The sequence below is a fragment of the Saccostrea cucullata genome, unplaced genomic scaffold (assembly GCF_032062105.1).
Source record: "Saccostrea cucullata isolate Sc308-1 unplaced genomic scaffold, CSIRO_AGI_Scuc_v1 ctg7176, whole genome shotgun sequence".
Classification (NCBI taxonomy): Eukaryota; Metazoa; Mollusca; class Bivalvia; order Ostreida; family Ostreidae; genus Saccostrea; species Saccostrea cuccullata.
The window spans coordinates 10389-36984 of NW_026930858.1; the positions used below are offsets into that span (position 1 = coordinate 10389).

The following is a 26596-nucleotide window of genomic DNA, read 5'->3' on the forward strand; positions in this document are numbered from 1 at the left end:
TCGTTTTTATTTATTTTTTCATATCGTTTTGAGAAATATAATCTTAAAATTTGATTAACTAAAAGTTCTATTGCGCACCTGGATTGAGTTGTCTGAGTAAAGTTTTATTCTATGATTTCATTTGCTCTTTCATTTGATTGGTTATTTCCTATTTTTTCATCCAATAATACATTTTCATTATAAGTATAAATTTACCGCGCTTTACCTTGTATATCAGAGCAGTAATACGTTTTCCAGAAAGATGTATATTTTAAATCCAGTGTCCATCATACGCATCTTATGGTATGTAACTTGTATATTTGATTATGTGTTTCATTGCCATATAAAGATTTGATTTACGCTATTATTTTGATTGCAAACGTTTTACTTTATTGTATTTTTGCATTCAAAGTTGTAACTGAAATTATAATGAGTCTGTAAGATTTCAATTTGAATTGTTTACAGTACACATTTTTTCATGGAGTTTATTTTTTCTTAAACGTATACTGTAGGTAAATTATCTCATATGTTATTTTCTCAATTTTTGTAATATTGACTTATTATGTACTTTGTTTATTTTAGATCAATGCCTTTATTTCCTGAATAAATTATGAAATATAACATCTGCCTTACTGCTCGGTTACACATGTAAGATATAAAGTTAAAAAAAGAGTTGTTTATAAATATATCATTGTTTAATAGAAATATTAAATAAACAATATTTATCGAGAAAAACTATATAAAACAATTACGTATTTAAAAATAAAGCAGCTTCTTAATTCTATACTTTCAGTGAAATCCATCAATGAAGAAATAAAATATGCTTATCAATGAAGTTGTGTTCTGGGATCTATTTATTGATCAGGTAAACGGAACACTATTAAAATAAAGTTAAAACCAGAAGTCTCTGTCGAGACTGTAACTCTACTGGCTTGTACTTATAACAAAGGATGAGAAAAGAAGCCATTGCCATCAGACCAAATTTGTAGGAAGAGTAGCGTTTGAAAGGAATTTCTCAGAAAATTCTATTTTTAGTAACCATGGCAACACTGTTCATCGAAATCAAAACCGATGCACTAAATTATGTATCTTAGTGTAGTGTACTTGTGTGCCAAGTTATATTGAAATCAGACCAAACTGAAGGAGGAGTTACGTTTTAAAGGAATATCACAGCAATTTTATTTTAAGTAACCATGGCAACACCGTTCATCGAAATCAAAAACCGATGTACTATTCTATGTATCTTAGTGTGTCTACTTGTGTGCCAAGTAATATTGAAATCAGACCAAAACTGTAGGAGGAGTAGCGTTTTAAAGGAATTTCACAGAAAATTCTATTTTTAGTAACCATGGCAACACCGTTCATCGAAATCAAAAACCGATGTACGATTGTATGTATCTTAGTGTAGTCTACTTGTGTGCCAAGTAATATTGAAATCAGACCAAAACTGTAGGAGGAGTAGCGTTTTAAAGGAATTTCACTGAAAATTCTATTTTTAGTAACCATGGCAACATTGTTCATCGAAATCAAAAACCGATTTACTATTTTATCTTAGTGTAGTCAGTCTGGGTTTTTTTCGGTGAACGGTCTTGCCGTGGTTACAAAAATTAGTAATTTCTGTGAAATTGTTTCAAAACGCTACTCCTCCTACAGTATTATTCTGATTTTAATATATACTCAACAAAAAAAGAAACGCATATTGTTTTACTCGTCAAAGAATTTTTTAAAATGTACATGAAACAACTATTTTTTATATCATTGGATACCTGTGACCTATTTAAAGGACAACATGGGGTTTTAAAACCCAAGTGTTGAATTATCTCCCTTGATTAAACATGTTTATGAAAGTAGTGTTTTTCATGATTTCTTCTAATTCAGATGTCTATTTTCATTGATATTTTGGATTTAGAGAAACTTTTAACACTTCTATTAAACCCATATTTAAGATTTGATTGCAGTGTTAATACTGCAATGCCACGCCAAAACAAAGATGAATACAACCAGGCTAACGATGATACTAAATGGAGCTACGCAACAGGAAGTTGCAACTGTATTTGAAATAAATCAATGGGCTTTGCAACCTTAAAACTAACGTCTGAAGACCACTATCTGGCCAATCGCAGGTAACCACAACCAGGCAGGACCGTCAGACACCCCCCCCCCCTTCATCACCTCATGCGATTCAGAACTTGCTGTAAAAACTGCTGCTACAATTGCTGGATGAAAAAATCAGCATAAAAATGCATAAATTGTTCGCATGAGACTAAAATGAGATGATATTCCCCCACGATATCCGTACATTGGAAACCCACTTACATTGAGACTTTGCACAGTCAATATTGTTATGCCCCTTGAATTTGGGGGCAATGAAAATGACCTCAACTTGACTTTTCAATTTGCAACATTGATTTTTATCACAACACACTCTAAAATCACTTAAATAATACAAGTTTCAAACTGAAAACTTTGAATTTCAAATTATTCTGATTATGCGTTTCTTTTTTTGTTCAGTATAATTTGGCACACAAGTAGACTAAATCGGTATATCGGATTTTGAGTTCGATGAACGGTGTTGCCGTAGTTACATGTACAAAAAATTGAAATTTCTGTGAAATTGTTTCAAAATGCTACTCCTGCTATATTTTTGTTCTGATTTCATTATAATTTTGCACAGAAGTAGACTACACTAAGATACACAAATCTATGAATAATTTTTTGAATACGATGGACATTATTGCCTTGGATACTAAAGATAGAAATTTCTGTAAAATACTATCAAAATGCTACCCCAATTTCAGTTTTACTCTGATTATAATATAATGTGGCATGCAAGAAGACTACACTAAGAACATAAAGAGACTTAATCAAGAATCATTATTCTATTAATTGCTGTTATACAGTTTCAAAAACCAACTGCTACTTTTCTCTTCCTTTGCTATAAGTAAAAACCAGTAGAGCTTCAGTCTCGACAGAGACTTCTGGTTTTCATTGATTCCTGATTTGACAAAGTCTGACATGACTGAAAAACAGAAAAATGTAGTGGCGGATCAAGAGGGAGTTTTAGGGTTTTTTTTAACATCCTATGGTGAATTAGATCCCGTACCAACACGTATTTATAGCCAATTATCTGATCTCTCCTTGTTTAAGTGTCCAAACCCTTGTTTAGTATAAATGGTAGCCCTTGGGCCAAGGATACCCTGAGACAATTGATTGGCCATAGAGTTCTTGAGTTATGACCCATCTTCTAAAAAGTTTACGCACAGCGCCTGGTGGCCATAGCATTAGCTATCTGGCTTAGAAGAGCTGAAAAAAAACCTTCAGAAATTGCTTGCACTACCTTTTCGAATGTTCTTTTTTTTAAAGAGTGAACAAAAAAAAACTTTTTCAAATATTTTTTAAGTTAACAGTAATTTTATCAAATTTCATGACTTATTAAATTGTAAGGATACTAAAGTTATTTTTGGGCTTGCCAAATTTTGTAAAATTTTATTGTCAGTAATATGTTAATATTAATAAAACTACTATGTAACAAATGTTATAAATACATATAGTTTTATTTTGTATGAGCAGAGGCCTTCTATACTTTATTATTTGAACCATACATGTGAATTGTAAATAACATTAGTACCACTAATTCTTTCATTCATTCTTGTTTATATGTAAAAATCTTGTATTATTTGTATTCATATACCCTATTTGGGGTCTTTTTTTAAATAAAAACTTGAAACTTGATTTTTCATTATTTTTAGGTCACCTGAGTAAACTCAGGTGACCTATTGCTATCCGTTTTCGTCCGTCGTCGTGCGTCGTGTGTTAACATTTAAACATTTTCAGCTTCTTCTCTGCAACCACTCAACCAATTTCCACCAAATTTCACATAAAGCCTCTATGGGTAAAGAGGAACACAAATTGTGAATTTCATGGTCCCTGCTCCCCTGGGGCCTGAGGGGTGGGGCCAAAACCACTAAAATTAATGCAATCTTTAAAAATCTTCTTCTTTACTCCTGGACATCAAGCAGTCAAACTGTTAGCATGAATGTAATGACCACTGAGTCCTCTACCAAAATTTTGAAATTCATGGCCCCAGGGTCAGGGGTTCTAGTGCTAGGGCGGGGCTCTATTGATTATATAGTGAAAATGCATTATTTCTTTAAAAGTCTTTTTTTCTGCTTCTGGGTATTAAATAAACTAACTAAGTACATAGTTATAATGAAGAAGAATGCCTTTTGCAAAATTGAGAATTTTATGGCCCTAGGGTCAGGGGTTCTAGTGCTAGGGCGGGGCTCTATTGATTATATAGTGAAAATGCATTATTTCTTTAAAAATCTTCCTCTCTGCTCCTGTGTATTAAATGAACTAACCAAGTACATATTTATGATGAGGAAGAATGCCTTTTGCAAAATTGGGAATTTTATGGCCCCAGGGTCAGGGGTTCTAGTGCTAGGGCGGGGCTCTATTGATTATATAGTGAAAATACATTATTTCTTTAAAAATTTTCTTCTCTGCTCCTGTGTATTTAATGAACTAACCGAGTACATATTTATGATGAGGAAGAATGCCTTTTCCAAAATTATGAATTTCATGGCCCCAGGGTCAGGGGTTCTACTGTTTGGGCGGGGCTCTATTGATTATATAGAGAAAATGAAGAATTTGTTTGAAAATCTTCTTTTCTGTTGAACAAACAAACTAAGTATATAGTTATGTTGAGCAAGAATGCATCTTCAAAAATTGTGAATCTTATGGCCCCAGGGTCAGGGGTTTTAGTGTTGGGGGCGCTCTATTGATTATATAGACAATATGCAGAAATTGTGTGAAAATATTCTTCTCTACTGCTGGGTATTCAAACAATTAACTAATTAAATAGTTATGATGAGCAAGAATGCTTCTTCCAAAATTGTGAATTTTATGGCCGCAGGGTCAGGGGTTCAGTTTTAGGGTGGGGCTCTATTGACTATATAGTGAAAATACATTAATTCTTTGAGAATTTTCTTCTCTGCTACTTGGTATTAAATAAACTAACTAAGAACATATTAATGATAAGGAAGAATGCCTTTGTGAATTTTATGACCCCAGGGTCAGGGGTTCTGTTGTTAGGGCTGGGCTTCTGGGTATTAAGCAGATGAACTACCTACATATCTATGATGAGCAAGGGCCATTCTTCCTGAATCGTGAATTTCAATGCCCCTGGGTCAGGGTTACCATAGAGGGGGGGGGCTCTACTTATATACTGAAAATGAATTAATTGATTGAAATCTTTCTATTAATCAAACATTTTTGACAAGCAAGGGTGCCTTTTTTAAAATTGTGAAATGTGTGGACCAAGGGTCAGGGGTTCATGTGTGGTAGTGGCACTACTGATTATTGCTTAAAATTACTGATTAGTTGGGATGCATTTTTTTGTTCCCCTACTCTGTCTATGGGTATTAAGTAACCAAACTAAACATGCTAAGTGTATTGTTATGATTAGCAATGGTCACATTGGTGCCTCTTTCAAAATTGTGAATGTCATGATGTCTAGTTTAAAACATGAACCAAAGTCATTCGTTGTAAAGTTGTTGCATGATGCTCAGGTGACCTATAAGGCCCATGGGCATCTTGTTTTTCTAAATTATGTCATTACCAGGGTGACGATAGCTTAGTAGATTCCAATATCGTTCTGTTGATAACAAGCAAAGGAAACACGGTACATGCATAAAAACAAAAGTGTACTCTACTGTACTTGAATAAAGTTTTCGATTGCGGATCTAGCCGATCAAAGATCTAATTTCCATTAAATTGCAATATACACTATCTCTAATAAACATTTCAATCAACGTACCACTGTGCACGACAAAGTATGAATCGCCTTAACACAAATTTAACTAAGTTAATAGATTTAAATTATTTGATTTCGACGTTTGAAATTTAAGACAGAAAAAAATCTTTTCAAATCAATATAACTTGACTTACTTGATTCCCGTTAACTCCTTGGGGAGCATAGATCCGCAGATCAACATAACAATCAGATTAAAATCAGAACCTCGATCCGCTCCTTTATTTTTATTAGCTATTCTGAGCCAAAGGCTCAAAGAGCAAATGGTATGGCCATTTGTGCGGTGTGCGTAAACTTTTTAGAATATGGGCCATAACTCAAGAACCCCTTGGCCAATCAGTACCAAATTTGTCACAGGGTATCCTTGGCCCAAGGGCTACCATATATACTAAAATAAGGGTTAAGGCCCTTAAACAAGGGGAGATAATCAGGAAAACAAAACCAAAAGTACTGGTTGCTAAAAAATCTTCTTCTCCATAACCACCAGGCAGATTTTCACCAAACTTACATACAAGGATCAGGATATGTCAAAGATCAAAATTTGCACGGGGAATTATCCTGGGGCAAAGGGCATGGTCTCAAGGTAACTTCAAAGTTGACCTAAATTTACAATTAATAAAAACGTGTATATTTTGTTTACTATAAGAACTAGGATCATCAAATCTTGTAAGTTGATGCATCTTACGACTTCACATCACGTGAACTCAAAAGTAGGTCACGGTGACATACTTTTTAAATTTTGCGGGGATTTGTTTTCAAATTGATTTGAAGGCATATTTTGAACACTTTAAGGCCTATGATCATCAAACTTTGTCAGTTGATGCATCTTGCGTCCTTGAACAATGTCACCTTAAAGTAGGCCACCGTGACCTACTTTTTGAACTTTATGACATATCCTTTTAAAAACATAAAATCCCATTATTTCAGACACTGGGAGGTTTAGAATCATAAAATCTTGTACTTTGTTGTATCTTGGGACCTTAAAAGATATTTATGAAAAAGTAGTCACTGTGACCTACTTTTTGAATTTTGCCGACATTTGTTTTCAAATTGTTTAAAACGCATATTTTGATTACCATCAGACCTACGATCATCAAACTTGGTCAGTAGATGTATCTTGGATCGTTGAAAAATGTCGACCAAAATGTAGGTCACGATGACCTACTTTCAACATTTTATGGCTGTATTAAAGTATCTTAGGTATTTATTGGCTTAGAATCATCAAACTTTGTGAGTCGATGCATATTGGGTTTTCGGAGAGTGACAACCAGAAAGTAGGTCATGGTGACCTACTTTTGACATTTTATAGCTTTATTTGAGTATCTCTGGTACTTATTGGCTTAGCATCATCAAACTTTGTGAGTTGATGCATCTTGGGTTTCGGAGAGTGACGACCAAAAAGTAGGTCATGGTGACCTACTTTTGACACTTTGTGGCTATAATTAAGTATCTCTGGTTCTTATTGACCTAAAATCATCAAACTTTGTGAGTTGATGCATCTTGGGTTTTCGGAGATTGTTGACCAAAATGTAGGTCACAGTGACCTACTTTGGACATTTTTATGGCTATATTTAAGTATCTCAGGCACTTATTGACTAAGAATCATCAAAAATTGTCAATTGTGGCATCTTGGGTTTTCGGAGAATGTCGACCAAAAAGTAGGTCACGGTGACCTACTTTTGAATATTTCAGGCACGTATTAGCTTAGAATCATCAAACTTTGTCAGTTTAGGCACCTTTGGTTTTCGGAGAATGTCGACCGATAAAGTAGGTCACTGTGACCTATTTTTGACATTTTATGGCTATATTTAATTAGATCTGGTACTTATTGGCTCGGAATCATCAAACTTTGTCAGTTGAGGCCTCTTAGGGTTTCATTGAATGTCCTACAAGAAGTAGGTCTCGGTGACCTAGTGCTGAATATCTCAGGTACTTATTGGATTAGAATCATCAAATTTAGTCAGTTTAGGCATCTTGGGTTTTTGGATAACGTCTACCAAAAAGTAGGTCATCGTGACCTACTTTTGACATTTGATTGCTATATTTAATTATCTCTGGTACTTATTGGCTTAGAATCGTCAAACTTTGTCAGTTGATGCATCTTGGATTTTCAGAGAATGTTGCCAAAAAGTAGGTCATGGTGACCTACTTTTGAATATCTCAGGTATTTTTTAAATTAGAATCATCAGTTTTTGTCAATTAATGTATCATGAGTCCTCAAAAAATTTCAATCAAAAGGTAGGTCACTGTGACCTACTTATGGTATTTTATAATTATATTTTAATATCTTCAGTCTTAACTGGCTAAATATTATCAAACTTTGTAAGTTGATGAATTATGGTTCTTATGATACTAATAGAGTTTGAGGCTTCCAATAGAAGTGATAGATTGAACAATTTATCAGAAGAGCGATTCAAGGCCCTTGGGCCTCTTGTTATGGTCGCTATCCTCCTGTAGCGACCATAAAAAAAAATAAAGGAGCGGATCAAGGATCTGATTTTAATCAGATTAATCAACATATATAATTATCTCATTGAAACCTAATTCGTTAATTTTTCAATTACATAAATCAGGCAAACTTTTTAAACGGACTTAGATATATTAAATTTTTACTGTTGACTACGTTGCCCAGTGGTTAAAGCGCCTGCCCTTAAGTTGCTAAGTAAAGAGTTGAATCCCACTGTGGGATATGAAGACTGGTCCTTCGGATGAGACCGTATAAACCGAGGTCCTGTGTCGCTCGAAGAAGATCCCTCGCTCCTCAATGACCCTGAGAGCTGAGTATAGGACAGAATTTGTAGCTTTCCACCGGCAAGAGTTGGCAACACGAGTGAAAATTTCTCGAGAAGAACGTCAAACAACATACAATCAATTTTTGAAAAGTATAGTATACAAGTCACTTACCCGATGGACGTGGTCATAAAGACACGAGGGAGCGTAAAATCATATAAAATCTAAATGTATCATTAAAACAAACACTTAATTTTTTAGTCACACGAACCAGTCCGAATAATTCTTAAGCTGACTTACATGTACTATGAATGATTTTTAAAAACTATGCTACAAGTCATTTACCCCATATAATACGGTTGATTATGTGCAGATACCCAATGGGCGTGGTCATAATGACAACTAAAGAGTTATGCTTCCTCGTATCATTATGACCACGCCCATCGGGTATATGCACATAACCAACAGTATTATATGTGGTAACTACTACGTATAATACATTTACAGTCTGTCGAGGATTTTATCGAAGAACTTCCCGGAAGATTGTGAAGTATTTGCTTTTTAGATAACAGCCTTAAGTAATTTCAATAACGCATCACCTTGACTAAATTTAAATGTTATAACCATATTTTTCGTTGAAAGAACCTAAATTTGAATTTTAAAAAACACATAAAAACTTATGCATGTAAATTTAGTTTTCTCCTGTTATATGCGTTCGTTATTCTAATAAGTAAATTTAAATTATTATTAAAAATATAATTTTCATTTTCTGGTTTCATGAAACACGGAATTATCTTTCTATAAGCAATAAAGTAACTTACTTTGAAAAACATGTGTATCATCTAAGGTGACATAGAGGTAAATTAATTTCCGAATTTATTTGACTTTTTTATACGTATGTATTTTCTTCCTGTTTAAAATTTCGCATAAAATTGATCTCGAAATTCTCCATGAATATGTTGAAAAAATTCCAATTATTCAGAAAAATGTATGCAACATGTTACACAGGGAAGTAATTCGAACATAAATATTTCATCAAACGTCAACATGTCCAAAAATTTATTTTTACAATAGCTCTAAAATTATGAAGTTTAAAAAGTTGAAACTTTTCAATTTATGAATATATCATTGCGTGGTTGATAGCAAGATAAAAAGTTCCACTTGATATCAGATACTGGATATTTATCCACAAAAATAAAAAAAAAACTTTAATATATATTTTTAAATACACCTAAGTAATTCTATTCTTATAGTGAAAGCCATAATTCCAGGAGCATTATATGTTTACCAATGAAGAACAAGTCAGACTTCGATAGCCTCTGGAAAGTTGTTTTCCCTTTTTTGGTCCAAATGTGAAGATTTGATATCGAACGTACCTTGCAAATAACGGTTTTTAAAGGGGTCTTGTCTCTATACATACCATTTTTTCAATAATAGCCTTTCAGAGACCATTCAGGTCCAAGCTGCATGCTCTTCATTAATAGACATATATCATATCTGCAATTATGGTTTTCACTGAAAGTACAGAATTAAGCCAATGCCCTAAGCATACGCAGATCGTATATTACATTGTATTTGATTTAGAGACTACAATTACATGCGGCGGATCAAACGAAAATCAAACATAAACCTAAATACAGGATGTAAAGCACAGGAAGCACTGGCGCGCTTGAATGTTTTACCTTTTCACTGTCTTTCAAACAGATATAATACGCGAACCCATCTGCATTTTCAAGTTCAAAGCTATAACATAGTAGCGGATTCACAGATATTGAAAAAAGGCATACCGAGGTCGGGTTAGGGGTCCACAGCCATACGAAGCAATGACTGTAGGAGGAGTAGCATTTTGAAAAAAAATGTTTACAGACAGATTGACAGCTAGACAGACGGACACCTTACTATCGCAGAAGCTCTTTTGGTCTCAGACCAGTAAAGCTAAAATCGATCAAAACGTGATTGAATATTTAATATAAAACATGTGATGTTTCACAGCGAAATCGGCGCGAATCATCCTGGCGCGTACCATCTTAGTGCGAAACAGAATCGATGCGAAACATCCCGGGGAAGAATTAAGTTCTCGACGGATGATCAAATTACATGTGTATAGTGCCAGTAAATGCTTGTCAAATGAGGGATTGTGAATAGAAGGAAATATATTTTTAATCACAAATATTTTTATAACTTTGTTTTATATCTTTCGAATTTCATGGTTTTCCATTTGCAGGTAGTTATTTGCATCATAAACCGTTAACCTTTTTCGAAAGAATTATTAATAATGCCTTTCAAAAGTTAAGCTCTTTCCTCAATTCCCTTCTCAGAATTTCATAACTCTAGGGCTCCATGCAGTGGTTGTCTTTTAATTCATCTGACATGCCTCCAGGGTACTAAGTACATAGTTATGATGAGCAAGACTGCCTCTTCCAAATTTGTGAATTTTATGGCTTCAGGGTAAGTGGTTCTGGTGTTAGGGCGGGGCTCTAACGATTATATAGTGAAAAAAAGCATTAATTCTCTTTAAATCTATTCCTTTGCTCAAAATTCTGATTGATTGATTGCATGTTGTTTAACGTCCCTCTGGAGAATTTTTCACTCAGAGACGCCACCACTTGCCGGTGGAGGGCTACAAATTTTGTACTATGGTCGGCACTCATGGCCTATAAGCAGTGAGGGTTCTTTTTCGTGCCAGCACCTACTGCGACACGGGGCCTCGGCTTATTCGAAGGACCGGTCTCCACGTCCCACAGTGGGATTCGAAGTCGCGACGTATGGGTTGATTCCTTACTTCGCGACTCTTAGAGCAGACGCTCTAACCACTGCGCCAGTGATAATTCTGACTCAGAATTATGAATTTCACGGCCTCTGGTTTAAAACATGAACCAAGTCCAGTTACTGGAAAGTTGTTGCATGATATTCAGGTGACCTATAAGGCCTGTTGACGTCTTAATTAGACCTTAAATTTACCAATACATAGTTTGAAAAAATAATCCGTCCTCTGATCACTCATAGTAATTGATATAACCCAAGGAAGATGGATTGAAGAAACTTATATGCACGGTACATTAAACAGCTTTGATATCAATGTCACAAATCAGTGGATTTCATGATCAGTTATTAAGAAAAAAATATTTTTAAAGATTGTCTTTAAAAAAAGTATGGTCATTTAAAGATTTTCTTTAAAAAAAACAAGAAAAGATAAATTTTTCATGAATTGGATAAATTCAGATTTGTTGAAATCATCATATAGATATGACAAGGTCGCTTTATGCTTAACATTATATTCTTGTGCAATACTTTATTAGAGGCGTATAACTTAATTAAACGTCATGAAATCCACTTATCTATATAATATATATACATAAAATTAATATTAAATAAAATACCATAAACTTCGATCATTCCAGCACAGCTCTTAGAAATAATACATCTAGCTGGACAGTCTGTTTGCTTGGAGGACTGCAGCAATTATCTTTTCTTTGATCCAGTTCAGTTCTAATTTGATAAATCAAATTACACTTCAATTGTACCTTGCATATACTACTTATGAAAAAATATTGCATTCTTATTCAATTGTTAAATGGGGAAAATAAACAGAAAATATATTAATAATAATTTCGAATAAAAAAAAATACTTAAATATTTGTATGCATTATGGCTACTAAAACTTAAATAAGCAAAATCAAAACGCGTTTGATCTTGAATACTGTTCGTTATCTCAATATTTTCCATTTAACACTTACTAGTCGGGCGTTAATATGAATGCTGATACTTAAAAAAATCATTAATTAAAGTAGAATACACGCAGTATTTTAGTTGGAATTATTATTTTAACTTATAAGGAAATGTTTTTGTTATACACTATGTATCTTCGAACAATTTTTAAATCGAGGTAAATTATTGACAAACAAGTTGAAACAAGAATATCAGCAGTCTCGTTTAAATCATAATTTCGTACGTTTTCTGATCGATACAATGACCTTGTCAGTAAATACGAGGGCCGTTCAAAAATTACGCGGACTTGTTGCACAGAAGAAATATTTGACGACATAATCGGCCAAAACTTCACAAATAATATAAAAGAATCTTTACTTATATGGTCTTCAAAATTTCATATCAAAATGTTGTAAATTGGTATTAATTTTGAGTGATTTTTCAGGACATACCATTAAGTCACGGCGCAGCAAAATCTTCGACGTCACAAGCATTATAAAAAATATGTGATTGAGCTTTCTTTTTCTCAACATTTTCCCTTGAGTACCTGTATAGTTTGAGTTACCTTATCTACTCAACATCAAAACACCATTTCTTGTCAAGCTTAAAATCTATTAAACAAGTAAAGAATATTCTTTTTTTTTTGTTTTAAAACCAAAAACTACTTATGTCATATAGTGTGATATTGGTAACTCTCAATCACGTTCTTTACAGTCCGCATAAAGTTAACTTTTCTTCTATAATCTTCTTCCCGTCCTCCGGTATAGCCTTTTTACAGAGGTCTAACTGTCTAAAATTTCAATTTGCTATTTGTGGGCGAATGTCACGAGTAACCTATTTTACTACATATTTTATTATGCACATTTTGGATCTATGTTGCCGATATCTCGAGCATTACACATATTTTAACAAAAGTGTGGTGCGCCGTCAATTCAGGAGACGTCATTTTCACAGACGTTTTCACGGGAATTGCATCAAAGAAAAATCACTATATTTCTGTTAGTACTTCAAATATTACGTCCGAAATCTAAATACATAATAATAAAACAATTTAAAGGTCCATTTGAGAAAATTGTTGAAAAATATAGCCAATTTTAGAAAATCAATGAGTTAAATTTTTGAAACCGCATGCTTTTGCTTCAATTTTTTTGTCGTGCGCCGTACCTCTCCATCAACGATATCAACATACCGATAATTTTAGTAGAATTTTTTTAAAATACAGAAATTTTGCCCAAAATTTATTGGAATCTTTAAGATACATATTTCTGTGAAATTTTATAACTATATGACGTCTGTAAGAGTAAATAATAGCACAGTCCGCGTAATTTTTGAACGGCCCTCGTACAATTTACCAATGAATCAAATGTTGACTGACGTTTTTCATACTAATTGTAAGGTCATGATAAATGTATATACACACTGAATTGACGATGGATTTTTCCGATATTTCCCGATCATGACAAGGATCACGAGCAGCTATCCAACGGCAAGTGGTGGCGTCTCCGTATGAATAAAAAGTTCTTGATAGGGATGTTAAACAATATAAATCAATCAATCAACCTTTATGTGTCGATCTGGACCATGTAAATATTTTCTTAATGGAAACTCCATAGTGGTAGAAGGAGTGCAATCAAAATATATTTTTGAACAACGACCACCCATATCCCGCAGGCAACATAGGTAATGAAAAGTTGTTTTCTTTAATAAAATATTTATATTCATATGGCAATTTTGAGATTAAAATGAATATGCAAAATTTTTTTGACCAACAGTGTTAATTAAGCGTGGTACATTTCCGTACTGTAATTTGTTTTGAAAACTTTTTATGCAGAATGAAAAGTCAATTATATGTAACATGGGTATGGTCCACTAATTGTTTTCCCATAGGCGGTAATGTTAACGTTTCTTCTCATAGCGACGTCCCTAATTTTCGTTCAGCAGTGAGTGACTCCTCAAATCAAAGCACATCAAGTTGTCTTTCCTTGGTTAAAATTTCGAGGTGGCATGTCAGATTCGTTTCCGGCAAAATGCGTCTGTCTGCGGGAGACTCTAAAAATGAGAGTGAAAGTAGGGGAATTTCAGAGTTCTCACTGACGTTATAATACACAAAATAATTCGGCTGATCTTCTTGATAAATTACATTTGCCAAGCTTTTTTGGTAGGAAAGATACTCTTTATCAATAAGTGTGAGGCTCAGTTAAGTACATCTGCACATTTCTTTTATGCAAGTCTGCAAATTAAGGATTTTGTAATTTTTTCTGCACCACTTTCTTCTCCTACAGATTCTAAAAAGAATTAATGGGATGTGCCCACATACGTTTTAATTCAATGTAATGTCTTTCTCTTCCTTTGCAACAGAGTTGGATTGGATAAAGTAACGCGCTTAATTGTCATTGTGTGTGTGTTACTTTATCTTTGTGAAAAAACAGGAGTAACATAATTTGGGATCTCGATGTCGAAGACTGTCCTGATTTATATATATGCTTTGTACGATAGATGCATTACTTTGCTGTGTCCTTGTGAAATAAATATATTTGTCTGTTCCCCCTCTTATGTTTCACTTCAAAGAAAATAAATTCTTTGCTTACTTCTATAATTATTTTTCATGGTATCCGTTTAGGGAAAATGACGTACACACACGCATTACTTATTCTTCAACTGAAATACTTTGTACATCTTTTATTCATGTTTGATGATATAAATATTGATTCACAGCAACACATCAAGAACAAGTATCTTAAAAGTGTTTATTCGTCTCACATAACATTGTTAATGGTGAAAGCCAGGAGACATGCAGAAATTCAAATTTCTGTATTCCTTATATATCTTGTTCAATATAATTTTATGTTGCAGAGGAAATCTCAAAGAAAGTTTTTCTTCATTTCAACATGGATACAGATTACTTAGTAGAGGGATTAAATCTTACACAAAATACAGTATTTTAGACTGTGTTACGGAATGCCTAATGACTTCCAGGTGTAGATCGGTGAATTATTTTAAAGGAGCACATTTTTGTGAAATTAACTTTCAAATTCACACCATTGAGCCAGAGATGTACAGGCAAAGTCCGGGCTGGATATACACAGCGATAGAGAGATGGAATAAGGTAAATCTATATTCCTTAACGTTAAAATTTTTATTTCAGAACTTTTTTATTACACATACAAGCAAAGAAAATGCTCATCGAAATATGATTTTGTTATTAAACATGTATTTGTTTCCTTATTGTACATTGTTGTACATGTATACGTCCTCTTTTTGATTTTTTTCTTTAATACACCTATTTTTAATATGTTTCTTTGGGGGGGGGGGTCTTGAGTGCGTTTCAATTTATTCTAAAAATTATTATTCAGTTATTCCTTGTTGCAATAATTCAGCTCAATTGTTATGAATTTCCAGGATCTCGTACGTTCTTGCTCGTCGTCATCCTGCGCACTCAACGAAAAATGCATCCTTCAACCTTTTGGTGAATTCCGGTGCGTTTTCTCAGGTAAAATCTCAATTATGAATCTTACTTTTTTTTATCTTGATCGTACTGGAATGAAATGGTCAAGGCCATAATACATGTATACCCTCTGGTCATGAACAATATCGACACTAATTGGAGATTATATTATGTAAATTTTTCCGACCATTTCAGCAGTTTTAATGTAAAAAAAATAACGCAGAACTAACACATTTTAAATCTTTTTCAAAAATACCTTTTAAAGAATATTGTATTGTCCAAAGATGCCTGTACAAAGCTTCAATCTCTGATTATCATTGGAAAAAAGGTCAAGAAATTGGCCCTTTTTTATACCCCCGCTTGAAAAGTGGGAGGGTATATAGTTATACCCCCGCTTGAAAAGTGGGAGGGTATATAGTAATCGGAATTTCCGTCCGTCCGTATGCCTGTTAAGCTTTATCTCTTATCCGCAACTCCTCTTATACTATTGAGTGAAATTTAATGAAACTTTCACAGAATCTTTATTACATATTACCATTGTGCACCTCCTATTTTACTTTTTTATTCGACACGTATTTTAGGTTTCCCATAGCAAAATATGGACGTTGCCATTATATGTTTACCTATGACGTCACATATAGAAGCTTCTGGATAACATTTCATAGGACGAGTTATTCCTCTTTACATATTACTATAGCAACACATGGACATTATGGGAGACAGGGGATATCATTTAGTGAGCTCATTACTCACAGTACTTCTAGTTTCTATTTAAAAAAAAAAAACAAGAGGCCCACGGGCCTTATAGGTCACCTGAGTATTCTGAAACAACTTTAAAACAATTAAATTTGGTTCGTGTTTTAAACCAGAGGCCAGAAAATTCACAATTCACAATTTTGAAGGAGGCACCATTCCTTATCATAATTATTAACTTATCATGCTTTCTCTAAATAACCAGAGGTAGATCAGGGTAACAAAGAGAAAATGCACTTCCACTCTATACCCAGTTGTGCAATTCACTCCAAAGGAACCACTGACCCATTGCCCACATATTTCAAAATTTCGGAAATTTTATCATAAAATGGTTGATTAATACCAAAGAGCAGATTTCAAAGCATTAATTTATTTTCAGACTATGTACCCCCCTCCCCCCGACCCAGGGGGCATAAAAAACACTTTCCTAGATGCACCGTTCTTTATCATAAATATATATACTTGGATCATTGGCATAAAACCATGAAGCAAAGGAAAATATTTTCAAAGAATAAATGAACTTTCACTATATAATCAAAAGAGCCCCGCCCTAACACCAGAACCCCTGACCCTGGGGCCATAAAATTCACAATTTTGGAAGAGGCACTCTTGCTTATCATAACGATGTACTAAGTTAGTGTATTTGATACCCAGGAGCAGAGAAGAAGTTTTTCAAAGAAATAATGCATTTTCACTATATGATCAATAGAGCCCCGCCCTAACACCAGAACCCCTGACCCTGGGGCCATGAATTTCACAATTTTGGTAACGGACTCACTGCTCATTACATTCATGCCAACAATCTGCCTGCTTGATTTCCAGGAGTAAAGAAGATTTTTAAAGATTGCAATAATTTTTGTGGTTTTTGTCCCACCCTCAGGCCCCGGGGGATGGGGGGGGGGAGACCATTAAATTCATCACTTTTGTTCCCCTTTACCTAAAGATGTTGTACCAAATTTGGTTGAAATTGGTTCAGTGGTTGTTGTATACCAAATTTGGTTGAAATTGGTTCAGTGGTTTCAGAGAAGAAGCTGAAAATGTTCAAATGTTAACACACGATGGACGACGCACGACGACGGACGAAAACAGATAGCAAACATCAACTCTCATGAAGTAACAGTCAGTGAGTGAAATTAACAAGACAAATACATTGAAAATGTCTAAAAAAAAACGTTCATACAACAGGAGGCCCATGGGCCTTGTAGGTCACCTGAGCATTATACAATTTTCAAACAATTGAATTTGGTTCGTATTTTACACCTGAGGCCATGAAATGCACAATTTTGAAAAAGGCACTATTGCTTATCATAACTATACCCTTGGCATGCAAGCTATTTTGGTAGATGACTCAATGCTGAATATTTACATTTGCCAATGTCTTCCCTTATTAACAATACTAAAAAAATGAAATTCAATTTTCAATGACATGCAGTCGGTCACACAATCAGACTTACTTGCGAATGAAAAGCAAACTGCACGAGGCATTTGGAAAGTCTTGACTCTGACGTCATATGACGTCGTATTTATACGTTATGTTGCATTCAGTAACAAAGTCAAAATAGAGGATTTTGTCTCTGTAATGTGAATAGAAATAGAAATATAAGAATTAAGATATCACTTTAAAAGTGTCAATGGGATGTGACATGAAGTCGGTATGTGATCAAATATACTTTAACGCCCTTCGGGCGTTATAGAATTTGATCACGTGACCGACTTCATGTATTATCCCAATGACACTCTAAAAATGATATCTTATTTCTTAATTACGATCATGCCAACAATTTGACTGCTTGATGTCCAAGAGTAAGAAGAAGATTTTTAAATATTGCATTAATTTTAGTGGTTTTGGCCCCACCCCTCATGCCACCTTGAAATTAACGATTTTTCCCCTTCACCCATATATGCTTAATGCCAAATTTGGTTAAAATTGTTAGAGTGGTTTCAGAGAAGAAGCTGAAAATGTTCAAATGTTAACGCACGACAACGGACGAAAACAGAGAAAAATATGTCACCAGCGCTTACCCAGTTGACCTAAAAATCATAATACTCAAGATAAATCAAAATAAAGTTAACCTTTTAACGGATACAAACTTAAATGTTTTATTTCTTGTTTTCGTTCAAAATCTGCCTTATCATGGGGTTGCCATGGGTATGTATGCATGTATAACTGCCAAGCTATTGTAATAAATAATTCAGTTTCAAATATTTTCACAGAGAAACAAATCGAAGTAACCTTGCGTAAAAGTGAGCTTAAATCTTTAATAAAAGACATCATTTTAACAGTTTGAAGTGCTGAATTCCTTTTAATCGTTGACTTCATGAATAATGATGAACCTCCGGAAATAAACAACATGAAAGGGTATTATGAAGCCGTCAGCACATTCTCTTTGGAAAATCGTTATTTGATTTAATTATTGAGAGACCTTGAACAAAAAAAGGGATATGGGCAATGACTCTCACCTGAGTAACTTTGGTCATGCTGTTTTTTTTCACAAGATCTCTCCTTGTAATACCATAAATGTATGATATTTGGCGAATACGATATTTAGCGGAAATTATTTAATAATTAATTAATAACAAGTTAGCTTATATCTGATTAAAGGCTATCTGAATGTGCTAGAAATAACATATTATATACAAGGCATTTTACGGTGAACTTGATTTAGCGGACTCTGCTTTCCACCAAAATCGCTAAATAGAATACATCCCTTAATGTAATACATTAACAGTACCTACCACACCCGGGGGGGGGGGGGGTCAATATTTGAATAACTTAGAAAATACTCTTTCATAGAATGATTCCACACACTTTTCAGTCCAAAAAATGTTTAAAGAATTATACAAAATGTTATTATCACACCTTCAGGTTTAAATTGCCATTTCGTCACATTACAGACTGTGGGATTCTGAACGTACAGAATACTACGTGGAATGTACAGGACTGGGACGGAATAGGAATCTATCAACATTTTCACATCAAATGCTCTGATTTCCATCTTCAGCGAGGATCCGGAAGGTTCTTGTGTCTTGAGAATGGGACATGGAAATCGGACCTAATTTGTCTAGGTTTTAAGAATATATGTACTCTATAAATATTTATAATATTTATCATTGGGTTCTCGATCAGGCTCGCGCTGCTCTAAATTAATGTTCCAAACGAGGTTTACATTTAACAAAATATTGATTTACTGTTATGAGTAAAATCTCTCATTTTTATCAAGATTTCCTTAATGAATGTGATCTTTGTATGACATATGATTGATACATACACAATTTCTTACTTTACGGTATATAAACTATACATTCGCCTAGTTTGTGACTTTTTGATAATGACTCATATCGGAAGAGAATCTCCGCTGAGCTTTATTTAAATCATAAATTCGTCATTTAGGTTTATGCAAAACATAAAATTTAAAAGCATTAACACTTCTAATATAAATGTGTGTATCATTTGAACTCCAGTCATATTCCTTTTTTTAACCTTAGGTGAAAATAATTTGCTAATAACTCACAAAATTAGTTTATGTAATATAACGAAATAAAATCTATCGATCCAAAAATGTAAAACTGAACTCGTTAATAGGCATATGTAATTTTCGATATCATCTAAGATACATTAACACCAGGGTATGCATGTACTCTTCAAATTCGTTACAACTGACTGCTTTATTGTCCCGTGTTCATTCTGGTTATCTTGCATTACATATGTTTACATTTTGTTGCAGTTACATGTATTTGTGTTTGCATGTATCATGCACTGACCTGTACAACTATAATTGTAATGGTTTCTTTGAAATCTTACTTTCCTGCAACAGACGAAGTATTAAGTTATCATTGTCGCTATCAGTTGTTGTATAGCATACGTCCGAATACACCAGTGTCAACTGATTACAATGAACTGTGATCAAGTCCTGTCTGTTATAAAAGGGTGTGCTGATAAAGCGAGAATCCGAACAAAAAAGGCGGACACATTCCTTTAACGAATCGTGTTCAGCTTTAACGAAATATACTGACACGCAAAAAAAAAAACCGCAACAAGCAGTAATCTACAAATGTTTGAATTTTTATCTAACGATTTTCAAAAATGAATACAGTAAGGCCAAACTTACAATTCAGAACGTAAGACATTTGATAAAAATTTTGAATAACTATTAAAACCAGGCACGTAGCATCGTTTTTGAAAGTGGGGGGGGGGGGGGCAACCAGAGAATTTTTTTTAATTAATTGAAAAAGTTGACAAGCAAAAAAAAAAAAAAAAAAGGAAAATGAAAAGTTGCCCAACGTCGGTTGCTAGGTCCCTGAAAACAACCCCCTCCTAGCCCTACAAAAACAACGTGGAAGACTGTCCTAAACAAACAATTGCAGGTTAATTTATACGATACAATAGGATAATCAATATCGAGATCGGAGCGAAGGAATTATTCTCTGTCATTTTTAAATGCCTGTTTTTCAGATGATTAGGTCGAATTTTCTCTAAAGTAGCGCATTGTAGTAACCCTTGGACTTCCGGTCCAAGGACTATCATTTATGCATATGTAGTGTATTTTTGCATCATCAACTCTCCATCACCTTTACTTTGAGATTTTCCAGCTAGAGTAATGGAAATGCGTACTTAAGCCATTTTTAAGAGGCCTTAGCATCGTTACGGGAAACGAAAGATTTTATTTATTGAAATATTGCTGCATTACTTGTAAGGTGAACAGTTCAAATCCTTAAGAGTCCATAATATTGTCAAATGTTTTGTTAAACATGCAATTTTTTATTTCTGTTAAGCAGACTCAAATTTGACTTCCGGTTATGGTATGAAAATCGTTAACTGTTAAATTACCGATACATATTTACCAAATTGAAAATTTCCATAATTTTAATATACAAATTCTTTACTTTACATAATCATTTCCCCCTAAAGAAGGATGTTGCGTTTCTTTTGTGTTTCAGTATAAAAAAAATACGGCCAATTCAAATGGTGTTTAGGATATCAGATCAGCATCAAAACATTCAAACCGTTTAAAGTCAATTATTATAATCCAAATGACTTTGTTCTGTTTTAGATCTACCTAGAGATTGTAAGAACCTCCGTGAAAATGGCGATAATGATTCGCGATCGGGCGTATACGAGATTTACCCGTATGGATCCCGAGCCCGACCTGCTACGGTTTTCTGTGATATGTACACAATGGGAGGGGGATGGACGGTATTTTTATCTATTTTGACATGCATTTAGTGTTTTTATTTGTTTCGTTCAAAAGACTTTTAAAGAAAAATTTCTAATTTTCAAATCCTTGTCAAAAAGTACACTGTATTGTTGAATTAATATATTTTATTTGGAAGGCAATTCAAAAGCGTGTAAATGGGTCTGTGAGCTTTGATAGAACATGGGACGAATACAGAAAGGGATTCGGTGACGCGGGACGGGATTTTTGGATCGGTAATTATTAACATATTTTAAAAGATTATTGCTCTAGTACCTTATTTCTATCATTGAAGGAACAAACATTTGCTATTTTTCAATTGTACATGTTAATGGTAAGCAGTTTTAATTCAAATGTGTACATGTAATTGAATTCAAGGGACGAGGAAAAATTAAGAAAAGAAGAACTCGTTTCGTATGATAGACTTTTTCTCTGACACTTCAAGATTCAAAATCTATGCAATATATACAATGCTCTAAAGACGAAATGTCTTTAACATTAACCAATACATGACTTTGTATATTTCAGCGCGTCCTTAGCGCATCATTTATGTTGATTTAAATTGGATTTGCCATATACTAGTTAAACTTCAATTTTCCTGTTTCACAGGAAATGACGTCATCCACCAGTTAACAAAGAGAAGGAACTCAAATCTCTACGTTTCCATCACTCTAGTTAACGGCAGCAAACTATACGAGTTGTACGATCAGTTTTCAGTTTCGAATGAAGCAGATAACTATCAACTTTTTCTGGCGGGGAATGCCTCTGTAACTCTAGGTACTCAAATAGATTTTTTTTTTCACATTATAAACGAGAGAGAGAGAGAGAGAGAGAGAGAGAGAGAGAGAGAGAGACTATGCTTAATTATTCTCACAATAAAAAGTGTAGAATTTAACTATGCTTTAAATTAAAGGAAACACAAAACTTGAATGTTTCAGTGAAGCCATTTTTAAAATGATTGCTTATCCTCTCCAGCAGACTCATTGGTGAAATTTATAAGGACGGTAGGAAGTGGGGGAGAAGAAAATTCCATAAATTTTCAACATATGTATTGGCGGTAAAAGAGGAATGGAATTTTCTTAAGTGTACAGAAATGTACAGAAAAATTGTGTCATGTTATTTTAAGTAATAAGGAGGGGACAACGAAACACTTTTAAAGATAGCCTAAAGTAGCTTTGAAATGATATATACACACATATTTCCAGTTATTTTTTTTCTGTGATAACTCTTAGAATGTTGGCGGAGTTGATTTCTTGATAACTCTACTGGAATGTAAATTAGACAGGTCGATAGGTCAGAAGCTATATGCTATATGCATGCATATCTCGTGCGCATCTCTCTGTGTCTGACGCTAAGGAGGCCAAATATGCATGTAAATCTTGTGCGGCTTCCTTTGTGTCTGACGTCAGTGGCCGAGTACATGTACTGTTGAAATTGGCAGGGGAAGTCCTCGTGTAATTTGAATTATATGTCTACATTTTCTAAAAATACAATTTTATTTTACAATGAAATGTAAAGCCACTTATGCATATATCATCCCATGTCTCCCGCTATCCTTGATGTCCCTGGCATACTATACTAACTAGACAGAAATTCCTTAAATAATATAAAATATAATATTTGTTTTCTCCAGGTGACAGTATGTTGCACACAGACTCAACTGACTTTGGTCTGTCTGGGATGAAATTTACGACGTCTGACAGAGATGACGATCGGTGGGCTGGAGGTAGCTGTGCTGCTTATTATAAAGGAGGCTGGTGGTTCAACCGATGTTTTCGTGCCTTTCTTAATGGTGCCTGGTCCCCGGATAGTAAGGGAACTCCTTGGTATCCAACGTTTAATTCTGGGGAATCTGTTAAGGAGACTCTTATGATGATCAGAAGTTTATAGTTTCACATTGTTCTTATCTTCACAATTGCCGTCTTTCTAATTCGATCACTAACACGAACTTCAGCTGAATAACATTTTCTGGTAGATGTATATGTTTACCCACACGTAGTTTTATATGCTTCACTCTGATTATAACGTTTTATTGAAACTACAGACACAGTTAAAATATTAATCAGAGGTCAGCGAAAATTAACATTGAATAATTCATGAGAATCGTATGTGAGGGATTTTTAAGCTAAAAGTGTAAATTATTGGTGTGTAATTGTAACAGAGAGTTGCAATTTTCAAACTAAAACCGACATTGATTGTTAACATATACGTAACATTTCGTTTGATTTTAATGAGACTATGATATGACTATTTATGAAATTTCAAAATAAAAAAAAATTGTTCTAAATTTCCATGAATATTTGTATATTTTTGTGCAGTTCGTTGTTCATTGATTGAATTATTCATGGTTTTAACATTTTTAACTTTTTGATATTTAGTCTATTTTTATTTTTTTCCTACTGAAATTTTTTTGTTTTAAGGTAGTCCGGTCCTCAGGTTTATAAAATAAGAAGTTAAGCAATCAAAAATACTCATAAGGGTATCTCTGAATTTGCAAGGTTATGTAAATTTATCCACAGTATTTCTTTAAAGTTAAAGATTAAAGTTAATTATATTATATAAGAAAAAATCGTCAAATCTCCAATATTTTTGCAGAAAAAGCGAATTGGAATATCAGCAATGCATTTTCTAATTGCAAATTGATCAACAAATGTATTTTAGGTTAAAAAACTATAGGTATCCAGGCATTCAGAGAAATTGTCATGATTTTTATACTTATTTGGTATTTTTTGTCTTCTATTTCCGTCATGAATTCTATAATACATAGTGTCAAAGGCTTTAACTATCACTGCAAGACACCAAGTATCACTCCTCATTTCATATCATGCTAATAAGCATTGATATCTAAGGCTAGATTCAAGAAAATCTTATTTCTCTAAAACTGTTTTAATTTTTCACTTTTTATAGGGTACAAATGTCAACTTTTATAAGACCTTTTCTAAGACTTATAAAAGGCATTGCATCTTATAGAGATGAATAAAATAAAAATTGTTGCAAGAAAAAATCCAGTTTCAAGCTTCATTTTCATGCATTTCAAATTAAATATTAATTTTTGGAGTTATCCATCCTGGCTGAGGATCGGATATCCTTAAGTTCAGGAATAAAGGATTGTTCTACTGTTTTATCCTTAAAAAGTAAAGGGAATGTATGGTCTAAACTCATTGATGAATCCTCCCCAGGTCATTCGGAGTTATTGTGTAAAATTTCATTGAAAAGCTCCTACTTATCGTGATATCGCGTGGAAAATAAAGTCTTACGCACAGACAGAACCATAGGCGTCGGAAGCAAATTGAAAGTGGGGGTCTCAACCAACAAAAAAGGTAAACCCCTATTTTCAATTGATAGAAAATGTCTATCTTTGCAAAAAAATTAGTATCCCCCACTTTTAGTGGGGGACAACTAGACATACTCATAAGGTAAACAAACGAACATTTCAAAGTTTGGTGCTAATTTTTGGTATTTATTTTCAAGATTTTGTAGATATTAGAACTGTTGTAATCGAACAAAAGCTATAAACAATAAACATCAACATTATGTTTTAAAAACAGACTTTTGATGTTATCGTATAAAACTATTTTGATTTTTTTATTAACTAAAAGAATTCATAAAAAATATTAATTTTAAAAAAAACGTATGCAAATGAAAAACTATCAAAATACATATACAAACGTAAATGCAGTTGTACCGCTGACCCTTTACAAAAGTAATAAAAAATTGAAATTAAATAGAAATTAAAATCTGATGGTAATTAAGTAAAATTACTGATGCGGGAAAAATCATGTATATGCTATACTGTCTACCATTAATATCAAATAATATAATTGTCATTAAATAAAAATTAGGTAAATACAATGTTCTTAATCGCTAAAAGGAATCTAATGCACACAGCGTGAAACATGTGAACAGGACTCACAGGTTCTTAAAAAAAATAATAAAAGAGAAGTTAATCAGAATTTATCTCTATTTAAGTGTGTTTTTGACGATCAATTACTGACTTCTAAAATGACGAAGAGAAACATGTGGTACGTGGGAATTAATCGAATTTGAATCATACTGAGAAGTTGAGTTGCATCCTTTTTCTGACAAGGCTAGGTCTCTTTCCAGTTTCTTAGTTGTCCAAAGTCTTCACGCTGGTGTATCTCATTCTTATTTCTGTTAAATTAAACATCACCTTGTGGCATTTAACTTTAATTAAAAACTTAGCAGCAAAGGTTGGATATTTTACTTAATTTTAATTCCAACTATTTTAAAAGTTCAAATGTGTCCAAGGAGGGTGTTAATATTTTCTCCTATAAATAAACAATTGCTTGAATTAGCTTATTTTTTTATGGAAGGAATTTTATTTCTCTGCAGTCATCAACGCATTGATTCTATCCATCTGGCATTTAATCTGTCTAATCTAAGTCAGCAGCGGCCATGATAAGGTTTTCCCCATGCTGCTCCAATTAAGCTATCAAAATCAAATTTAACCGTTGTTATCAGCAGTGCAGTGTTATAAGATACAGTTTTTCTTTTAATATGATAGGTACACTTATATATATAGAAATGAAAATTCTGACCATACGTTCCCTTTAAGGAGTACTATTAAACGCGAGAATGAAATTTTCGTGAGCATAATGTCTCGCGTAATTACGCGAAAATAAAGTTCTCCCGGATAAAAAGTGATTTACAGTATTTATTACATAAAATAAAAATTTACAGTTTCCTACATTTTCGAGCAACCAGCCCTATAATTACCATTATGATAATTATTCCCACAAATGAAGCTGAGACCCCAACAGTCAAGTGGGTGTTTCTGACTTTAGCCTGAATCGATTTGTCGTTGGTATTTCCTTTGTCAATTGAAGTGGTAGTGCCAAAACGCACGCTGGATGTCGTTACAGGTGGGAGGTTTCTGTACTTTTAGCTGACTTAGTTTCAACTATTGTTGTAGTCTGGAGGGTATTTAGTTTTTCTGTTGTTCTAATCGTGCTAGTT

At 33.7% G+C, this 26596-nt stretch overlaps 1 protein-coding gene across 1 annotated transcript; it reads left to right on the forward strand.

Moving 5' to 3' along the window:
• The first annotated feature begins 15032 nt into the window (after positions 1-15032).
• LOC134230335 (uncharacterized) lies at positions 15033-22252 on the forward strand. The gene is made up of 5 exons (XM_062712099.1): positions 15033-15335; positions 15629-15719; positions 19323-19493; positions 21479-21621; positions 22229-22252. The coding sequence occupies exons 1-5, from the start codon at positions 15195-15197 to the stop codon at positions 22250-22252; spliced, it is 570 nt and encodes a 189-aa protein (XP_062568083.1). The 5' UTR covers positions 15033-15194.
• Positions 22253-26596: the final 4344 nt, after the last annotated feature.